At 50.8% G+C, this 19,385-nt stretch overlaps 1 protein-coding gene across 6 annotated transcripts; it reads right to left on the reverse strand.

Moving 5' to 3' along the window:
* Positions 1-868: 868 nt before the first annotated feature.
* LOC112120476 (zinc finger protein OZF-like) lies at positions 869-15,512 on the reverse strand. 6 transcript variants are annotated; one of them, XR_003370136.2, is made up of 9 exons: positions 15,440-15,512; positions 13,133-13,201; positions 12,381-12,593; positions 11,741-11,763; positions 10,172-10,287; positions 9,852-9,884; positions 5,345-5,458; positions 3,236-4,938; positions 869-3,199 (listed from the first exon to the last, which is right to left on the reverse strand). XR_003370136.2 is itself a non-coding variant. In XM_026658650.2 (8 exons), the coding sequence occupies exons 1-8, from the start codon at positions 15,500-15,502 to the stop codon at positions 4,034-4,036; spliced, it is 1,533 nt and encodes a 510-aa protein (XP_026514435.1). In that variant the 5' UTR covers positions 15,503-15,512; the 3' UTR covers positions 869-4,033. The 6 variants fall into 6 exon arrangements, 5 of the variants coding, with proteins under 5 accessions (XP_026514435.1, XP_026514433.1, XP_026514432.1 ...); XM_026658650.2 differs by having other exon boundaries at positions 869-4,938; positions 10,172-10,284; XM_026658648.2 differs by having other exon boundaries at positions 869-4,935.
* Between the last annotated feature and the right edge of the window lie 3,873 nt (positions 15,513-19,385).

Genomic DNA, 19,385 nt, shown 5'->3' on the forward strand with positions numbered 1-19,385 from the left:
AAGAATATTACAATAGTGTGTAAGGGTGTATTCCATCACAGTGGGTAATGCTAAAAGGTTTCTTTAGTTAGAAACTTATTTTAGTCAAGGATTTTAGCTTGTTAAAGTTTTAGTCACTTAGAAGCATGTTATGCTTTTGTTTGATTTGTAACCATTGCTGTCTCTATTATTCTTGCTTAGTATCCCTTAAATTTCTGTCCTCGGTTAATAATCTTCTTTGTTTTATCATAAGCATGTCAGTGCTATTATATTAAACATAGTATGAATTCCTGCTTAAGTCACGCAAACTGGTAGTACACTCTCTCTAGAGACAGCGAACTTGGTAATTGCGACAGTGCCCAGGGGTTGGAGGCTGCAGGGAGATGCTTCTGGAGAGTTTGGGGACTGAAGTACAAGGGTTAACCTGCCAGGCAAAATTAGGACTGGTGGCATCCTGTGGAATCTATGGGGCTGGCTACCAAACTGGAGTGGCAAGGAGTTGTCACTTTGGTTAGCACCACCAGACGCAGAGGGGTGACTTACAGTTCTGGACACCCTGAGAAAGCATCACATCTCATGACAGATGTCATGTCTTTGCTTTGCAAACAAGAGAAGTAGGGCACTCAATGACCCTTAGGGCTGGTCTACACTGGGGGGAGGGGGGGAATCGATCTAAGATATGCAACTTCAGCTATGAGAATAGCGTAGCTGAAGTCGACGTATCTTAGATCGACTTACCTCCCGTCCTCACGGCGCGGGATCAACGGCTGCAGCTCCCCCGTCGACTCCGCTTCCGCCTCTCGCTCTGGTGGAGCTCCGGAGTCGACGGGGAGCGCGTTCAGGGATCGATTTATCGCGTCTAGACAAGACGTGATAAATCGATCCCCGATAGATCGATTACTACCCGCCGATCCGGCGGGTAGTGAAGATGTACCCTTACAGACTAACTGGGTAAAAGATTACACTACTTGTCTCTTTAAGCAATTTCCACTTAACAGAAAATTTGCTTTGGAGCTTGTCGAAATAAATTCCATCTGAAGTAAAACACTGGGTCAGTACTCTCATATACACTATTTCTCTCTCGTATCCCCCCACTCCAACCTTTGAAGTGAGGTTTTTCTTCAAAACTCATTAGTCCAAAGGATGTATCTTACATCAAATATACTTTAAAAGATTAGTCACCATTTCCTATACTAAACGAGAACCAGTGTAAAATCGCAGTGTTCCAGTATAATTCATGTTATCACAAAATTAGTGTCTTACTCTTTAACCAATAATGTTCAATTTCATTTCCATTGGTAACAATAACATATTCAAAGATTGCAAAATCTTATATGTGTTAGTTTTCTCTTAATTCCCAGTTCTATCAAGTGAGTCTCATGTAAAGTTGCATTCTGAGTCAACATAGGTGTCTTCCACTTCTTTGAATTCGTTTCTCTCTTGGTCTTCTGCTATAAATGTTGGTGAAAGGGGTCTCACACTATGTGGGAAGGTCTGCATCATGAGAACAAGCACCTCTACTCTATTTTCACACTTTCTAATCTTTCAAATTAGCAGGACGTGAAGAAGTAGTGATGCCAATGCATAAAGCACAAGGGCAAAACTAAGAGACAAAAGCCGAGAATCCACATTTATGTATCTGTCTGTCTGCACTTGGAATCTAACCCATCCATTCCCTCAGTGATTATCATCACTTACACAGCATGAAAGTCCTTGTTGTCCACCAATGGAGTCAGACTAGGATCCATGAGGAAGGAATGTCCTTTGAAGGCACTAACTGCTTCTTTCTTTGCCTTTTGGTAAAGGACAACTGTTCCCAGTTTATCTATGGCATCCTCAGGGACCTTACTCAATGCCATTAACCTAGGGAGGGGTGTTCTAAACACAGTTTTACCTGGGCCACCACAGAGTCCTTCTCTGGGGTGAAAACCAACCGGTGGTACCTGCTATTACTGAGTGCTTGCCAAATCCTTGGCCTTGGTCAGGGTAAATTTACACTTCTCTGGAGTAGAATCCTTTACCAAACCACCCAAAATCTCAGCAGTGTTACTGAGGAAAAGCTTCCCCAAACATGTACAATTTGTTTCTTTAATCTGGTGGCACAGGTCTAAATTAGGGACTGCATCAGAATCCCTGCAAGCCACCAAAAGTGGGGTATCTATTCAAAAATCACTATTCCGCAACTACCCCACATTCAACACTGAGTTCATTTTATACACATCTGCAACACATACAAAGGGTAAGTTCAGCAAAAATGCCACTTCCATTTCCTCCACATCTACACAGATGGGGACAGTGTTTCCCAAAACATAGGCAACATGCACCTGATTAGGAAGGAAATATCTTCCTAATGTGAAGGGCCTGGGCCTCAACTACTTTGGGAACCAAATAAACGGTTATTTTCCCTAGCTCTAAGTCACTTACTCTGGAATTCTCTTCCCAGACCATCGGCAATGATACCGCCGTAACCAGCTGAACATGGGTGTGATTGTAGTCAGTTACTTCAGTTAGTTGCACAGATTGGGGTGTGCTGTTATTTACCATCTCGGAGTGGAGATTTTCAAACACTACTGTTTCCATGGTAGCATGTCCAATAGGTTGAAGCATGACCTCTCCTGATGACTGAACTGCACGTGAACTTCCCCCATGGACCACGTCATCATGGAGGGGCAAGGAAAAAACAAAAATAAATAAATGACTATTTTAGCAAATGGTCATTTGTCTCGAAGTCTCCACTAAATCCGAGCTACATTCTACTTAACAAAACTGCTATCCAGTTATGTGATTAAATGGCCTTCAGGAAAGAGAGAGAAACCGACAATACCGAGGGGGATAAAACACTTTCAGTTTCATATAAACTGAAATTGCAGAGCAGGCTACATCTGATGACTCAGAATCAGGACAACAGATTCTCCCATTGTGTTGTCCTCTGATCCGTTCAAATGTGCTTCACTCAGCGCCATCTCATTATTTTTGAATCAGGTTATTTACAAACGTTTTAGCATCATCGTAATGGAGAAAAACAGCCAAACTTCCCATCAGCAACGCTCCCAGCTGAGCCGGAAAAAGCCCAGAAGCAGCTTTGCCGGTTGAGGGAAACGCAGATGAAAGCATAGAACAATTACTCAGTGTGTGGGATTCATTCAAATTCCTGCTCCAGGTCTGCGTCTCTTTCAGCTCCCGCCCTAACGGGTCTGCACGTAGGTATCACAATGTGATCCTAAATCAGAGAGCTGAGAATGTTGCATCACATGACACTTTGGGAGGTGGAGCAGTAGAATGCGGGCAGAATAAACTCTATGGATATGTCTACACTGCCCAAAAAAGAAAAAGTGGCAGCGATTCTCAGATCCTCAGTCTCTCGACTCCGGCTCATGCTACAGCGCTAAAAGCCCCGTCCCCAGGCTTCAGAGTCCAAGCTCCAGCCTCATCTGTTTCCTTGGCTATTTTTAGGTCTGTAGCATACGCCCACGCCTGTAGACCCAGGCAGACTCTAAGACTTGCGGCTGCAGGAGTTTTTGGAGTGTAGACATAGCCAATCTGTCCCCAAGGGGGAACTCAATGCCTCTGACAATCACTCTGCTGACCGTAGGGGACTGTGATGCCCAGGGTTTGTCTAGGCTAGGAAAAGTGATGGAGGTTAAGTCAGGTCCAGGGGGAACCTGCTAGATAATGCCGGGCACTATGGGCTGTGGCTGCACTGCAGGAATCGTTATGTTTTACATCAGGAGAGCTAACCTGGTGCTCTCTAATTAAAAACCCAGTGGAGACATGGCCTAGGCAGATTATATCTCAACGTAGCTAGTCGAGGTCACCGCTATCTCCCCACACGGGGCTGATGGACATTCCCGGCAGGTGGGGGACACCATCCCCTCCACTACCAGGACAAAGGGGCTGATAGAAGGGGCCCTGGGATTCACCCCAAAGAAGGGTGAGCTGCAAACGCAAAAGTGGGGCAGCTGAGAGCGCGCGGTGACACAACGGTGCAAACAGCCTTAAAGATCTCTATGTAGGAATTAGCAAAAGCATCTTTGGCCAGCCCTAGTCAATGAGTTTACTGTCCTTTGTGGATCCTCTGGTGTCTAATAAGGTTGGAGCGGTCATTGAAGCTTTTCCCACACTTGGAGCATTTAAAGGGTCTGTCTCCTGTATGGATTGTCTCATGTCTAATAAGGTCTGAGCTCCGAGTGAAGCTTTTCCCACACTCGCAGCATTCATAGGGTCGCTCTCCCGTATGGATTCTCCAGTGTGTAATAAGACTGGAGCTCACACTGAAGCTTTTCCCGCACTCTGAGCATCTATAAGGTCTCTCCCCCATGTGGGTTCTCTGATGCGTAATAAGGTTGGAGCGGTCGTTGAAACTTTTCCCACACTTGGAGCATTTAAAGGGTCTGTCTCCCGTGTGGATTGTCTCATGTCTAATAAGGTCGGAGCTCCGAGTGAAGCTTTTCCCGCATTCTGAGCATCTATAGGGTCTCTCCCCCACGTGGGTTCTCTGATGCTGAGTAAGGTTTGAGCTGTCAGTGAAGCTTTTCCCACAGTCATGGCATTTAAAGGGTCTATTTCCTGTGTGGATTCTCCAATGTTTAATAAGGTTTGAACGCTGATTGAAGCTTTTCCCACACTCTGAGCATTTATACGGTCTATTTCCTGTGTGGATTCTCCAGTGTGTAATAAGGTTGGAGCGACTACTGAAGGTTTTCCCACACTCCGTGCAGGTGTTTTTTCTCTCTCCTGGGGGGATTCTCTGCTGGGCTGTGGTTTCCTGGAGGTCCTGGCCACTTCCCCGACCATCCCCTGGCTGATTTCTCTGCTGACTCTCATGAGCTTTTCTCCGCTCACGACTCCAGTGAATATTCCCTTCAAATCTTTCTGAAAACCTCCCGGGTGGTTCCACTAGCTCGTGATCTTTCTGCTGAGGATTCTCCTCCTTGCTCTTACTCACTGCCCCTTCGCCTGCTGGGATAGAGAGAGAGAATCCAGGCGAGAGTCAATCCAGGTGCTGGGCTGAAAGGAAACCTCAGCTAGGGGATGGGGAAAGGGGGAAACAAACGACAGTAATTGCTGGAGAGATGGGGGGGGGGAGGGACCGCAGGAGCTGAACCCCTCCCATCTTTCCCCAGAAAAGAGAGAGGAGCCCCGTTCTGCCTCCACATCCCATGCGAACACTCAGGGGCAAGGGAGACTGGGGAGGGAGCTATGCCAGATGTCAGTGAGGATGGGTGGGAAGCTGTGACCTCCTTCATGAGGACGTATCACATGCTGGGGACAACCCTGAACTTAGAGTTCACAAGGTCTTTGGAGGGAATCCCAGCTCTTTTCTTCAGACACCAAGAAGTTTTGAGTTAGTTGAAATGATTCCTACCCCTGCAGGCACCTCCCTGGATCTCTCTTTCTTCCGAGCCCTGGAGACCCAGGACCCACGGCTCTTCCCCTTGTTCCAGCTGGGAGACACCATCAGGTTTGGAAACTGGAAACCCTGCGCAGGGGAAAGAAAACAAGGGAGGGCAGGTGAATTTGTGGGACACTTGTCACAAACAACGTTGTGTGGTTTTAACCCTAGCTCATTATAAACCAGTGAAATCCCAAGTGCCCAAAGCTGCAGGACAGTGCTAATGGGGAATGTAACCATCTCCATCTCTGCTGGGAACACACACAGCCAGACACTCATCATCAAGGGGATCCTAAAACACAGAGAAGGCAACTGTATGTCCCCGAAAGCGGAGACTGCAGAGAGAGTGGCGGCCCTGGCTGCTCTTCTCACCAACAGAGGTGTCCAGTGACCAGCAGAGGCCGCAGGAAACGGGGACCATTGAGCACGCGCTGGCTGGGTTCAGCACGCGTGAGGAATGTCGTCAGCACCAAATGCAGCAGCTCAGGGTTATTAGCTGTCAAGAAAGTACATTTTGGGGAATTACGGACTCTATCGAGTTCCGTGTGATGGGGGAGAGTATGAAAATCCCCCAGGGAGGGGAGCGGGCGAGGGAATTAGAATTTGGGAGAAACAGACTGTAATTCTTCTGGAAAAGGAGAACGCAAGAAATAAGACTCAGGTCACGTGACCTAAAGAGGAACCAGCTCAAAGCTCCAGGGAGCCTGCAGGGAAGAGAGATTGTGGCTGCTGCAGACGGGGAGGGGGAAGCAAGATCCTCTGAGTTCCCAGAAGTCTTGCTACCATCCTGTGACATCACCAAGAAAGTGCCCCTTTATGCCGGGGAAGGGGTTGTCCCGTGGCAGGGATGAAATGCAGGAAGTGTCCAGGGTTTCAGTGAGTAGGGACAAGGTGGGCAGGGGGAGGAGCGAGCAGTGGAGGGAGGACAAGAGTTATAACAATATAAACATATGTAAAAAAGTGAAAGTGGACTAAAAAAAATGGAGGGTACGTTCCAAAGCAACGGGGCCTGGGCAGAGATTCTGTGTTCATGGGCTGGGACTCCCCCAACCCCAGATCCCCCCCAACCTGCCCTCCCTCCCTGGTGGCCATTAGTCTTCTTCCTCCACACTCCCCCCCCGGCCTCCTCACATCCTGGGACCACAGCACCTACTCCTCGTGTTCTCTTCCCCCGGCCCCAACCCCCTTCGCTTCCAGGTCCTCAACCGCTTTCTATCCCACCCTCCCACTATTCCAAGCCTTCCCCACTCCCACTTCCCAGGAGCTCCTGCCCCACAAAAATTCCCTTGCCTCCCACCAGCACCACCATTGCTTGCAGTACCCACCCTCCCTTTGCTCACACCACCACCAGCCTGCCAGCTCCTCAGAGCTCCTGTCCTGAATGCCTCCCATTGTCCAGCCCTCCGCGACACCGTGACTGTCCAGAGCACCTGCTCTATGGTAACCCCCTCCCCACAGTCCTCCCAGCTCCCAGGAGCTCTTCGCCCCAAACCTTCCCCTCCCCAGCCTACCAGTGCCCAGCCCCGGACCCTTCCAGAACATTGAGTTCAGCCAAGCCCGACTCGTGAAAACCAGCAAATACAGGGTTATAGTACCTGCCCACACAGCCGAACTTTGAGTGACGGCCCCGTGCACCCCTCACGCATTCTGCCTTGGCCCTCTACGGGCCAGGAGCGCCCTACACTTAGCCTGCCCCACAGGAGAGCACCACAGCTACTCAGTGATACAACTCCTTCAGCCCCTTTAGGGCCCTGGTGCGCACAATACCATTTACTTCCCCTCCATTAAACCCACACCGCACACATCTCCCCCCTAGCTGCTGAGACACCCCATGGCAAGATGGCCCCTGTGCCCTGCTAGTGACAGAGCAGTGCTGAAATCAGGCATGCTGGATCGCTCCAGGTCCACACGCACCTCTTTCCTCATATCCCACAGGTTGGGGAGAGGGACTCACACACACCCCGACCCCAGAGAGCCACAGCTCCCCAGATCACCTCATAGCTCAATCACTGTGCTGCCAAGCTCCTCCACACACCTCCACTCAGTACTGCGACACTGTATGGAACTGTGAGACATTTGATATTATTATTGATACCAATATTATAAAGTTGCAATGAATCGTGCCAGATATGCCGTGTAAGGTGTCAGTGATTTGCCAGGCAATAATGTTGTTTGTATGTTTGTATCACCTTTGTATACTGTGAGTTCTAGATATGTGTGGTACATCTGTATTTCAAAACTCATGCTGTGGTTCTGGGTGACACCCCCAGACAGATTGGCATCAGAACTAAGCCTGCTTGATGGGCCATCGAGGGACATCAGCTGTCCAATGAACCCATTAAAAAAGCCAGGGACTACACCTTATGAGTCAGCAAGACATGTAGGGGCAGAGCTATGGACAGAACTCTAAGGCTTTTCCATGCCACGTGCTGTGAAGTTTGTGTTTGGGACAAAGGAAGTACCAACCACATGGCAAAAGGAATATAAAGGGCAGCTGCATCTTCTCCATTTTGTCTTTATTTCCGCTTCTTACCTCTGGAGTAACTTTTCTACAAACGAAGCTCTGAACAAAGGACTGAATGACCCATCCAAGCTGAGGATCTGTTCCAGAGGGACTTTCAAGCCGGCAAACACACCAGTACTGGTAGGAACCTGATATATGGACCTTGTAGTCTTGTATGTATCCGATTGCTTTACCATTTAACAACTCTCTTCTTCTTTTATAATAAACCTTTAGTTTCAGACACTAAAGGACTGGCTGGCAGTGTGGTATTTTGAGTAAGATCCAAACTAATATTGGCCTGGTGACGTGGCTGACCCTTTGGGGTCAGAAGAACATTTTGTATAGTGAGCAGAGGTTTTAAATGACTTCTCACTGTACTGGACCTAGGTGCTGATGGGGAGCCAGAGAACTGGAATGCAGTGTGATTTCTTTTTTAGCTTCTAGATAACCAGCGTGGGGAATCAGGAGCAGTTTGCAACTGGTTGGTGAGTCTAACTTCAGTGTGAACCACCAGTTTTGGGAGAATCTGCTCTTGTTTTTGCAGCCTGCCCTGACCTCGGCATTTCCAGTGAGGGCTGCCCCAGGCACACCGGGTCACAAGTACAGCTACTCCTAAAGCAATGAATGCAGCTGGAGTACCGGCCGACAATAACGAAGGACCTGCCAGCTCCAGGGGCACAGAGATGGGTTGTGTGGACATTCACCCTAACTCTCCCTTTCCTGGGCTGCAGAAGTTTGAATTTGGAGGAATTCAGCATTCTGGAAGGGCGGGTGCTGTCACTGGGCCTCTGCATTAATGACGTTTTTTTCCATTTAATTTCTCCTCCAGTGTCTCTCTCCTGTCGCCCTTTCTATCTCCTTCGCCCTCTCCCCTTCCTCTGGTTGGGTGACTGGGCCACCATCTATTCCTCGGTTCCTTCACTCGCCTGCAAATGCGAACAACAGCAAATGCCATTTTGGCTCCAAACTTTCTGTCTCCGCCCCATCTCTACTAACTCTTGCGGTGGTTTCAGGCTCTCTGGCCGTGATAGGAACACAGCAGTGAAACGGTTACTGTGCACACCTGCAACCTGCCTGACTTCACAGTCGGGTTTCAGAAGGAAAAGATTATGAAATGTGGGTTTGATTGGAATTAATAGTTCCCAGGGTCAGTCTACGTATGCTATAGTAGCCAGTTGCTCATCCAAACTTGGTCCATATACAATGCAGTGCTCTCTTCCTATTCATAGCCAATAGTGATCAAAATCTGATCCAGTGTTTCTTAACTGATGGGTCATGGCCCCCAGGGGACTCAGGAAAGGCAGTCATGGGGGCCAGGAAATACGGAAAGCTTTATTAGGACCTAAATAAAGAGAATCTCATTGCCCCAGGCCCTGCACACGCTTATCCCTCAAGGTCAGGGATTCTCTGTCGGCCGGTTGAAACACACACTGTGAAGGCTTAACGCCCTTCCGTTGGTCTGTTCTTACTTTAGAGTAAACGTAAGAAAGTGGCAAAAATTCTTTACCTCAAATAAAGGATCCCCAATGTGAAGTGTGAGAAACACTGATCTCCACTAGCGAAGCCCCCTCCTCCTTCAGAGCGAGCCCCTGTACACCTCAGTGCTCTCTTCCCTTCACAGCCAGTCTGCACACAGGATAGCAGCCCCATTTCGCATTCAGGATCAGTCTAGACAAGGGTTCCAATCCCTCACTCCTGAGACTCTACTGCCACCCTGTGGCCATTTTCAGTCACCCATTGATGTCGCAGCCTCGTCTCCCCATTTCACACCACTCAGGTTCTTGTTCCTTCCCTCAAAGGGAAATGCACCCGTCAGCTCAGGATTCACTCTGACCCCCACCAGACCTCACCGCAGGAGTGACCTGGGCAGTCGCTGTCCCACCGCTTTCAGGTTTATCTCGGGCTGGAGGCAGGAAGCCCCTGCCGCTAACATGGTTCTTGGTCTGAATCCCCCCCCCATGAGAGACAGAAACGTACCTGTGTTGTTCTCCAGCTCCAGTCGCAGAGTCTCTGGGGAAGGAGAGGATGGGAGAGGTGAGAATTCAGGCCCTCGCATTCATGGGCACATTCCTATTGGTTACTAACGTACCTGCTTTTCATTATGAGATGGTGACCCAGAGCGCGGCTGATAACTCAGGCAGAGCCAGCCCCACAGGCTACTCGCATGGGGAAGGGAAACTCCCTGAGCTGGGGCTGAGACGGAGCCCAGGGTCAGCGACACACTATAGCCCCTGACTCCTCCCCAGGGCGAGGGTCCCTCTAACCAGAAGGGACATTGCTGCCAAACTCCAATTCACCTTTGAATCCCAGCAGCACCTCCTGCAGGATGGCACTTTTCAGAGAGAAATCGCTGAGTCTCTTCTCCAGCTCCGCAAACCCCGGCTCTGGCTTCTGAAACAGCCCGTCCTCCCTGCTGAGGAAAGCAGGAAGGGTGAGACATGGGTCTGATCCCCAAGCCCAGAAGCCCCCAAACTCCGGGAAACCTGAATCTGAGCTTTATCGTCAGATGTCACCTGCCCACAGCCCGGTGCTCTCCATGGGCCCAGAGAGATGGGATGTGGGGAGCCTTTGGGGCCCGGAATGGAGACAGGTTCTGGTGCCCTCTCTGGGACACGCTGGGGTGCTGAGCCACCCTCCACTCTGGGTTATTCCAGTAACAAGGGGCACCAGCATTGGGATATGTGGAAAGGGAGGAGACAGAGACCAGAGAGTGGGCGTGTCCCATGTGCTCACAGTGGCCACAGACAGAGCCCAGGTCTTCCCCGGGGATTAAACCTGGACCATTTAATGCCCAAAGCCCTGAGAACTTCAGCTAAAGCAGTGACCCCCGGGGTGTCAGCCCCATTGGTGGAGAGGCCTGTATCCCTTATCATTGTCCTTAGGCTAGGGCATAAACTGGGGACACCCAGGCACAAAGATCCAGGGAGGGAATCTGCCCTTTATATAGAAAGCTTTTAATTACTGTTATTTATAAAGTACTTCATTGTCACAACTTTTTTCACTCACTGGGAAAACAGCCACTTCTCTATTTCTACCCTGTTTCCCTGCCTTCCCCCTGCCCCTCTCTCTCTCATCCGTGTCTGTGTGTCTGTCCTCTGTTCTTCCCTCCCTACAGCAACTCCCTATTCCTACCACTCAAGGGCTTCACTCCTGTCCCCTCCCCATCCCACCTGCTACAGAGCTCAGCAATGGACATTCAAGTGACATCATTTCAGCTGACACACCAATGAGATTCCCAGGGGAGTTCACACATCTCTGAGCCAGGTTTCAGGCTGTTTCACAGACTCAGGCCTGGGCTGCACTAGAATATTGGGTTGTCTTAACTACATTGCTCAGGGGTGTGAAAAATCCACACCTCTGAGCAGCGTAGCTAAGCCGTGAGTGGCCCGGCAGACAGTGCTAGGTCGAACGAGGGTCTTCCATCGACCTAGCTCCTGCCTGTGGGGAGGTGGATCACCTACACCAATGGGACGACCCCTCCCGTCGCCATCGGGAGCGTCTCCACTGAAACGCTGTAGACAGGCCCTCAGGAAGGCACCATCGCCTCCCTTTGCATTTCAGAAGGTTTCTTTGCAACCGCGAAGGCTAGAAACCTAAGCTGAGATTCTGCACACTGTGAACACGTGATGTGGCCACATAAACACGTCAGCCAGGCTGGGTCCGGCCCACAGGCCCTATGTTTGCCAGCCCCCATTAGCTGTCAGATAGTAAGAGGCTCTTCTCCTTCCTGAGGCAGCCACTAAGGAAAGACGTGATCTCAGGCACTCAGCCAGCGGGTCACAGCGGGGGAAGCGCCGCAGTCAGGAGAATTCCAATTCTAAACCATCGCTTTCCACACGAACGGTGCCATGGAGCCCAGGACGTACCTGCTCTCAGTGCGTCCAGCACCCTGCACAGGGGGAGAAAGGAGAGGCAGTCAGTGGGCCTGTCCCAGGCTGGGGTGGCCTCCTGCTCTGCAGGGGAGTCACCACTGGAGCCGCGGGTATTTGGGGAATTTCAGACACTTGGGTTCACGTTCAGAGAACAGCTGCCATCTCCCTTCCCCACTGCTGGGACATCTGCCCTCAGCAACTCCAGGAGTCCCTGCTAGGTCGCCATCGGGGAAAGTCTCTCCCCAGGCACTTGACAGGAAGAGAATATTCCCCCTAGTGCTGAGAGTTCCCCCAAGTCCCCTCACACCACTGAACCCACTAGCCTGGGACGACATGGGACCTTGGGCCTGGTGGGGGGAGGGTGGGCTGGGAATTTCACCCTCAAAGTGCAAACGCAAATAGACATTTACAGGGCAGGAGAGACGGTCTTGGGGTTACAGCACCCAGGACTCCCAGGTCCCAGCCCTGGCTCTGCCACAGACTCACTGTGTGACTGTGGGCAGGACTGTGCTCCGTCCTGTGCCTCACTTTCCCCTTTGTACAATAGGGATAATGTCCCTGACCCACCTTGTGAGGGGCGTTGGGGTCTAGGGCTGAGAAGCAGCGTATTAGCACTGCCATAAGCCAGTCTGACCTGTGGGGACTGGCTCCCTGCCTGCTGCTGCCCCTCCTCTCCGAGCAGGGAAATCTCCCCGGACGGTCTGGAGACGCCCTCGTCCCGTCTCCTGACGATGGCTCTGGCTAGCTCTTCCAGCTGGGACAGCAGGAGCTGCTCCTGCTCCTCCAGAAACCCTCGCAGCTCCTTCCACTCCGCAACGATCTTCTGCCTCTCGGCTTCCGTCTGTTTCTGCAACCCAGGGAGAGGGCGGCTCGGTAACGGGAGAATCAGACCTGTGCTCCCCAGCAGATGGGGGTTATTTACCAGAACACAGCGTTGATGCGGCGGGTGATGGGAGCTCAGTTAGGCCAGGAAGGGTGCAGGAAGGAGGGTGGGGTGAGCTGCACATGGCTAATGGGGGGGGGGGGCTTTCCCCCCAAAAAACTCATCAAATTGCACGCAACGAAACTCTTCATCTGCCCACCCACATTTCCTCCCCCCCCCCCCCCCCACATCTCCCCTAGGTGCTAGAAAGAAACCCTGGTCACTATAATATCTGAGCAGCCCTTGGGCAGGGTCTCTCCAGGCCACAGACCGACACTGTCCTGCACAGCAGCCTCTTGGACCCTAAACACATCATGTTGCCCCCAGGTCTGACCCTGCCTCTCCCTGGGCTCCAGTGGGGATGTTTCCTGGCTGAGGCTGGCAGGACGGGCCCTGCGTTTGGTATCACTCAGGACACTCTGATCCCAGGCAAACCTGAGGGGCAGGGGGCTCTGGGCACCTACCAGCAGCTCTGCACTTTGCCGCTCCCCCTCGGCTTTTCGCTCACAGGCCAGATGCTCTCCCGGTGCCTCCTGGAAGAAGCAGGGGCAGGGATGTTACAAACTGCTCGAAAGAGCCTCACAGCTTCCAGATTTCAGGGCCCAATCCTGCCCTGCACATCCCTGTACAGAGCCCCTGGGAAGATATCACGGGGGCAGTGAAAGCAGGACCAGGTTTTCCAAGGAAGACACAGGACACCCTGGTGAAGTGACAGGGCTGCAGCCCAAACCAAACAACCAACTTCAGACATTTCCCCAACTTCCCCAGCTCCAACCCCAACATACCCAAAGTGCCGGATCTGAACATGGACCCTCTCAAACCCAATATCCCCCCAAACCACCCCCCCAATACCCCAGCTGTGACCCTTGCATACACACTGGCACACCCCCAAGCCCCAGCTTTAAACCTCCCCCACATCTACAGACCCCTCAGACCAACACATCCCAAAGTCTGGCTCTGACTTCCCCACTGACACACCCCAGAGCCCAGCTCCAAACAGCCCCCCAAACCCAAGAAGCCCCACGATCCCTGGCTCCAGCCGTTCCTTCTACATAAGAACATTAAAGGGCCATACTGGGTCAGACCAATGGTCCACCTAGCCCAGTGTCCTGCCTCTGACAGTGGCCGGTGTCAGATGCTTCACAGGGAATGAACAGAACAGGGCGATTAGCACAAGATCCGCTCCCTGTCATCCAGTCCCAGCTTCTGGCAGAGTTTAGGGACACCTGGAGCTTGTAGGGGGATGGGGGAGGAGAGGTGTCATAGACTCATAGAATATCAGGGATGGAAGAGACCTCAGCAGGTCATCTAGTCCAACCCCCTGCTCAAAGTAGGACCAACCCCAACTAAATCATCCCAGCCAGGGCTTTGTCAAGTTGGGCCTTAAAAACCTCTAAGGAAGGAGATTCCACCACCTCCCCAGGTAACCCATTCCAGTGCTTCACCACCCTCCTAGTGAAATAATGTTTCCTAATATCCAACCTAGACCTCCCCCACTGCAACTTGAGACCATTACTCCTCGTTCTGTCATCTGGTACCACTGAGAACAGTCTAGATCCATCCCCTTTGGAACCCCCTTTCAGGTAGTTGAAAGCAGCTATCAAATCCCCCCTCACTCTTCTCTTCTGCAGACTAAATAATCCCAGTTCCCTCAGCCTCTCCTCGTAAGTCATGTGTCCCAGCTCCCTGATCATTTTTGTTGCCCTCCGCTGGACTCTCTCCAATTTGTCCACATCCTTCTTGTAGTGTGGGGCGCAGAACTGGACGCAATACTCCAGAGGTGGCCTCACCAGTGCCAAATAGAAGGTAATAATCACTTCCCACGATCTGCTGGCAATGCTCCTACTAATGCAGCCAAATATCCGGTTAGCCTTCTTGGCAACAAAGGCACACTTCTGACTCATATCCAGCTTCTCATTCCCAGGTCCTTTTCTGCAGAACTGCTGCCTAGCCACTCGGTCCCCAGCCTGTAGCAGTGCATGGGATTCTTCCGTCCTAAGTGCAGGACTCTGCACTTGTCCTTGTTGAACCTCATCAGATTTCTTTTGGCCCAATCCTCCAATTTGTCTAGGTCCCTCTGTATCCGATCCCTACCCTCCAGCATATCTACCACTCCTCCCAGTTTAGTGTCATCCGTGAACTTGCTGAGAGTGCAGTCCATGCCATCCTCCAGATCACTAATGAAGATGTTGAACAAAACCGGCCCCAGGACCGACCCTTGGGGCACTCCGCTTGATACCAGCTGCCAACTAGACATGGAGCCATTGATCACTACCCGTTGAGCCCGACGATCTAGCCAGCTTTCTATCCACCTTACAGTCCATTCATCCAGCCCATACTTCTTTAACTTGTCGGCAAGAATACTGTGGAGCCCGTGTCAAGAGCTTTGCTAAAGTCAAGCTAGTCTAGGGTGACCAGACAACAAGTGTGAAAACTCAGGAGAGGGGATGGGGGGTAATAGGCACCTATATAAGACAAAGCCCCCAAAAGCGGGACTGTCCCTACAGAATCGGGACATCTGGTCACCCCAAGCTAGTCCCGGACTCTCCTGGCTCAGAGCCGCTCACCAGCCGGCTCTGCAGCGCTCCCGGTGCGGGCGCAGCCCGGGTTTGGTGGCTCATTCCCCGGGGCTTCCCCGGCTGCGGGGCGCGCGGAGCAGGTGTGTCCCCAGAGCCGCCCCGGTCCCCGCTCCGACCCCCGGCTCCGCCCCGCCTGGACCCCCCATGGACCCCCCCCCCCGGGCCGTGTCCCGGCCGCGCGGCCCCGCCCACCTCGCCGCCCCGCTGCCGGCGGGGCCGGAGCAGCCGCCGCGCTGGGCCCCCGGCCCCGGCCATGGCTCCTCGGCTGGACAAAGGGCTGCGGGCGGGGCGGGGCGGGGGGCGGCGCCGCCCCGGATTGGCCGGGCGGCGGGTGGGGCCCGCGCAGGGGGGTTCGTGACGCTCGGGGACTCGAGCTCCCGAGAGAGGAGCCCGGAGCCCAGGCTCGGCGGGGGGGAGCTCGGGGGGGTCTCGGGCCGGGTCCCGCTGGGGAAAGTCCCCGCGCTGCAGCCCGGCTGGGGGTCCGGGGCCGGAGCCGAGGGGAGCGGCTGGGGCTGGGGGAAGATGGAGCAGAGCCGGAGCAGCGGTTACAAGGTGGTTTGGCTGCTGATCTCTGTGTCTGTGGCCATCGATGCCCGCGGGAGGATAAACTACAGCGACGCTACTGCGCTCCGCTCCAGCCTGGATTGCAGGTGAGCAATCGAAGAAAACTGTTTCTTTCCTACCAGAGCACAGAGTCAGCGAAACCAAGGCCAGAAAGGGATCATCTAGTCTGACCCCCTGCATAACACAGCCCGGAGAACTGCCCCCAAATAATTCCTAGGGCTCTGTTAGTAAAACAGCCACTACTGATTTAAAACTGGTCAGTAACAGCGAATTCACCACCCTCCTTGGTCAATGGTTCATTATCCTCATTGTTAGCAATGTGCGCCTTATTCCAGGCTGGATTTGTCCCGCTTCAACTTCCAGCCATTGGATCGGGTCACACCTGTCTCTGCGACAACAAAGAGCCCATTATTAAATATTTGTTCCCCATATAGATACTTATAGACTGTGATCAAATCAGCCCATAACCTTGCCTTTGTTAACCTAAGTAGATTGAGCTCTCCATGTCTATCCTACAAGGTATGTTTTCTAATCCTGTATTCATTCTCGTGGTTCTTCTCTGAGCCCTCTCCAATTTATCAACGTCCTTCTGGAATTGTGGGCACTAGAACTGGACACAGGGTTCCAGCAGCGATCGCACCATTGTCAAATACAGAGGTAAAATAACCTCTCTACTCCCACTCAAGATTCCCCTATTTATGTCTCCCAGGATCGCATTAGTTCTTTTGGCCACAGCATCATGTTGGAAGCCCATGATCAGCTGATTATCTACCATGACCCCCAAATCTTTTTCAGAGTCATTGCTTCCCAGGATAGAACCCCCCATCCACCAGTAACCTGCCCTCTCCATTATTTACCACTCCTCGAAGTTTGCAGATGACATAAAAATTGATCCGTGATAATTTTATGTTTTCTTCCAGGTCATTGATAAAAATGTTAAATAGCATATGCCTAGGGCCAAGAACCAATTCCTGCAGGACCCCACAGAAACTGACCCACTTGACAATGATTCTTTGTTTACAGTTACATTTTGAGACCATAACATAAGAACATAAGAACGGCCGTATCGGGTCAGACCAAAGGTCCATCTAGTCCAGTATCCTGTCTTCCGACAGTGGCCAATGCCAGGTGCCCTAGAGGGAGTGAACCTAACAGGCAATGATCAAGTGATCTCTCTCCTGCCATCCATCTCCACCCTCTGACAGACAGAGGCTAGGGACACCATTCCTTACCCATCCTGGCTAATAGCCATTAATGGACTTAACCACCATGAATTTATCCAGTTCTCTTTTAAACTCTGTTAATTTTATATTGTTCTAGTTTTTTAATCAAAATGTTGAGCGGTACCAAGTCCAACACCTTTCAGAAGTCTAAGTGTATTGCATCAATGCTATTACCTTTTATCAACCAAATTTGTAATCTCATAAAAAAGATATCAAGTTATTCTGACAGGATCTATTTCCATAAATCCATATTGATTTGCATTAGTTACATTACTCTCCTTTAATTCTCTATTAATTCAGTCCAAGAGCAGCCACTCCATTATCTTGCCCAGGATCGATGTTAGATTGACAAGCCTGTAATTACCTGGGTTGTCCTGTTTATTATTTTTAAAAATTGGGACAATGTTAGCTTTCTTCTAGTCTTCTGGGACTTACCCCGTGTTGGAAGACTTATTGAAAATCAATGTTAATGGTCCTGCGAGTTCCTTTTAAAACTCTAGGATACAAGTTATCTGGACCTTAGAAAAATAAACCATAAAAATGTCTAACTTCAGTAGTTTCTGTTCTCCAGCAACACTAGTAGAATGGAAAGAGTGTTATTACCATATGATGAGACTATATCTGTTTGTTCCCCAAATACAGAACAGAAATATTTATTGAACACTTCTGCATTACTATTCATAATTCTACCATCTCCATCCAGTAATAGACCAATACCACTGTCATGGGATTCTTTTTCTTCCAATTATATTTTAAAAATCCTTCTTCTTGTGCTCAACTCTGCTGGCCATACATTTCTCCTTGTGTTCTTTGTTTCCCTTGTCCATTTTATACCTTTCCTAAATTCTGGTTTATATTATTTACTATCAATTTCCCTTTCTTCCATTTGTTATATATTTTTTAAAGTTTTTTAAAGCGGCCTTCACTTTTCCTCTACACCAGGTCATTTTTTTAACCAGCACAGCCTTCTTCCTTGATTGTGGCTTTTGCGGTATCTGAAATAATTCTGTGACACTGTGTTACCTCAAAGTAAGTACCCTGGAACCCGCATATTCACTGCTGTCATATAATTATGATATGTTTTGTACAAAGTATACCCTGTAGGGTATCATTTTAAAAGTCTTGATCATAGAAGATTAGGGTTGGAAGAGACCTCAGGAGGTCATCTAGTCCAACCCCCTGCTCAAAGCAGGACCAACACCAACTAAATCATTCCAGCCAGGGTTTTGTCAAGCTGGGCCTTAAAAACCTCTAAGGATGGAGATTCCACCATCTCCTTAGGTAACCCATTCCAGTGCTTCACCACCCTCCTACTGAAATCGTTTTTCTTAATATCCAATCTAGACCTCCCCCACTGCAACTTGAGACCATTGCTCCTTGTTTTGTCATCTGCCACCACTGAGAACAGCCGAGCTCCATCCTCTTTCGAACCCTCCTTCAGGTAGTTGAAGGCTGCTATCAAATCCCCCCTCACTCTTCTCTTCTGCAGACTAAATAAAAAACGGTTACTTACCTCTCGTAATTCTTGTTCTTCGAGATGTGTTGCTCATGTCCATTCCAATAGGTGTGTGCGCACACCATCTACACGATCGCCGGAAAGCTTTTCCCCTAGTGGTACCCGTCGGGTCGGCTGCGGAGGCCCCTGGAGTGGCACCTTTATGGTGGTGTATATATATCCCTGCTGATCTGCCGCCTGCTCAGTTCCTTCTTGCTGGAATACTCCGACAGTGGGGAGGTGGGCGGGATTTGGAATGGATATGAGCAACACATCTCGAAGAACAACAGTTACGAGAGGTAAGTAACCGTTTCTTCTTCTTCGAGTGATTGATCATCTACATTCCAATCGGTGACTTCCAAGCAGTTACCCTGGGGGAGGGGTCGGAGTTCACCTGATGGCTGAGTGCAGGACTGCCCTACCCAAACCAGCATCATCCCTCGCCTGCTGGGTGATGGCGTAGTGTGACGTGAAGGTGTGGACTGAAGACCAGGTTGCCGCTTGCAGATATCCTGGATAGGGACCTGCGCCAGGAATGCCGCGGACGCCGCTTGCGCTCTGGCAGAGTGCGCCGTAAGCAGAGGGGCTGCCGCTTTAGCCAGGTCATAGCAAATCCTGATACAGGACGTGATCCATGTTGAGATGCGCTGTGATGAGATCAGGAGCCGCCTCATTCTTTCTGTGATGGCAATAAAGAGCTGTGGTGATTTTCGTGCGTTAAATGTAAAATGCCAAGGCACGTCTAACTTCCAAGGAATGGAACATGCGCTCCCTGTTAGTGGCATGGGGTTTAGGAAAGAACACAGGTAAAAATATATCTTGGTTCACATGAAACTGGGATACAGCCTTAGGCAGG

Source organism: Terrapene carolina, unplaced genomic scaffold, assembly GCF_002925995.2.
Source record: "Terrapene carolina triunguis isolate 2854851 unplaced genomic scaffold, T_m_triunguis-2.0 Scaffold495, whole genome shotgun sequence".
In the NCBI taxonomy this organism is placed as follows: Eukaryota; Metazoa; Chordata; order Testudines; family Emydidae; genus Terrapene; species Terrapene triunguis.

What these genes read in the sequence shown, in the direction of transcription:
- LOC112120476 (XM_026658647.2), bottom strand. Translation starts at nt 15,502, where the DNA reads ATGGCCGGGGCCGGGGGCCCAGCGCGGCGGCTGCTCCGGCCCCGCCGG. An exon ending in GGAGCTGGAGAACAACACAG is followed by an intron (nt 5,459 to 9,851) that starts GTACGTTTCTGT and finishes TCCCCTGCGCAG; the next exon opens with GGTTTCCAGTTTCCAAACCT. An exon ending in CCAGGGAGGTGCCTGCAGGG is followed by an intron (nt 4,939 to 5,344) that starts GTAGGAATCATT and finishes TCTCTATCCCAG; the next exon opens with CAGGCGAAGGGGCAGTGAGT.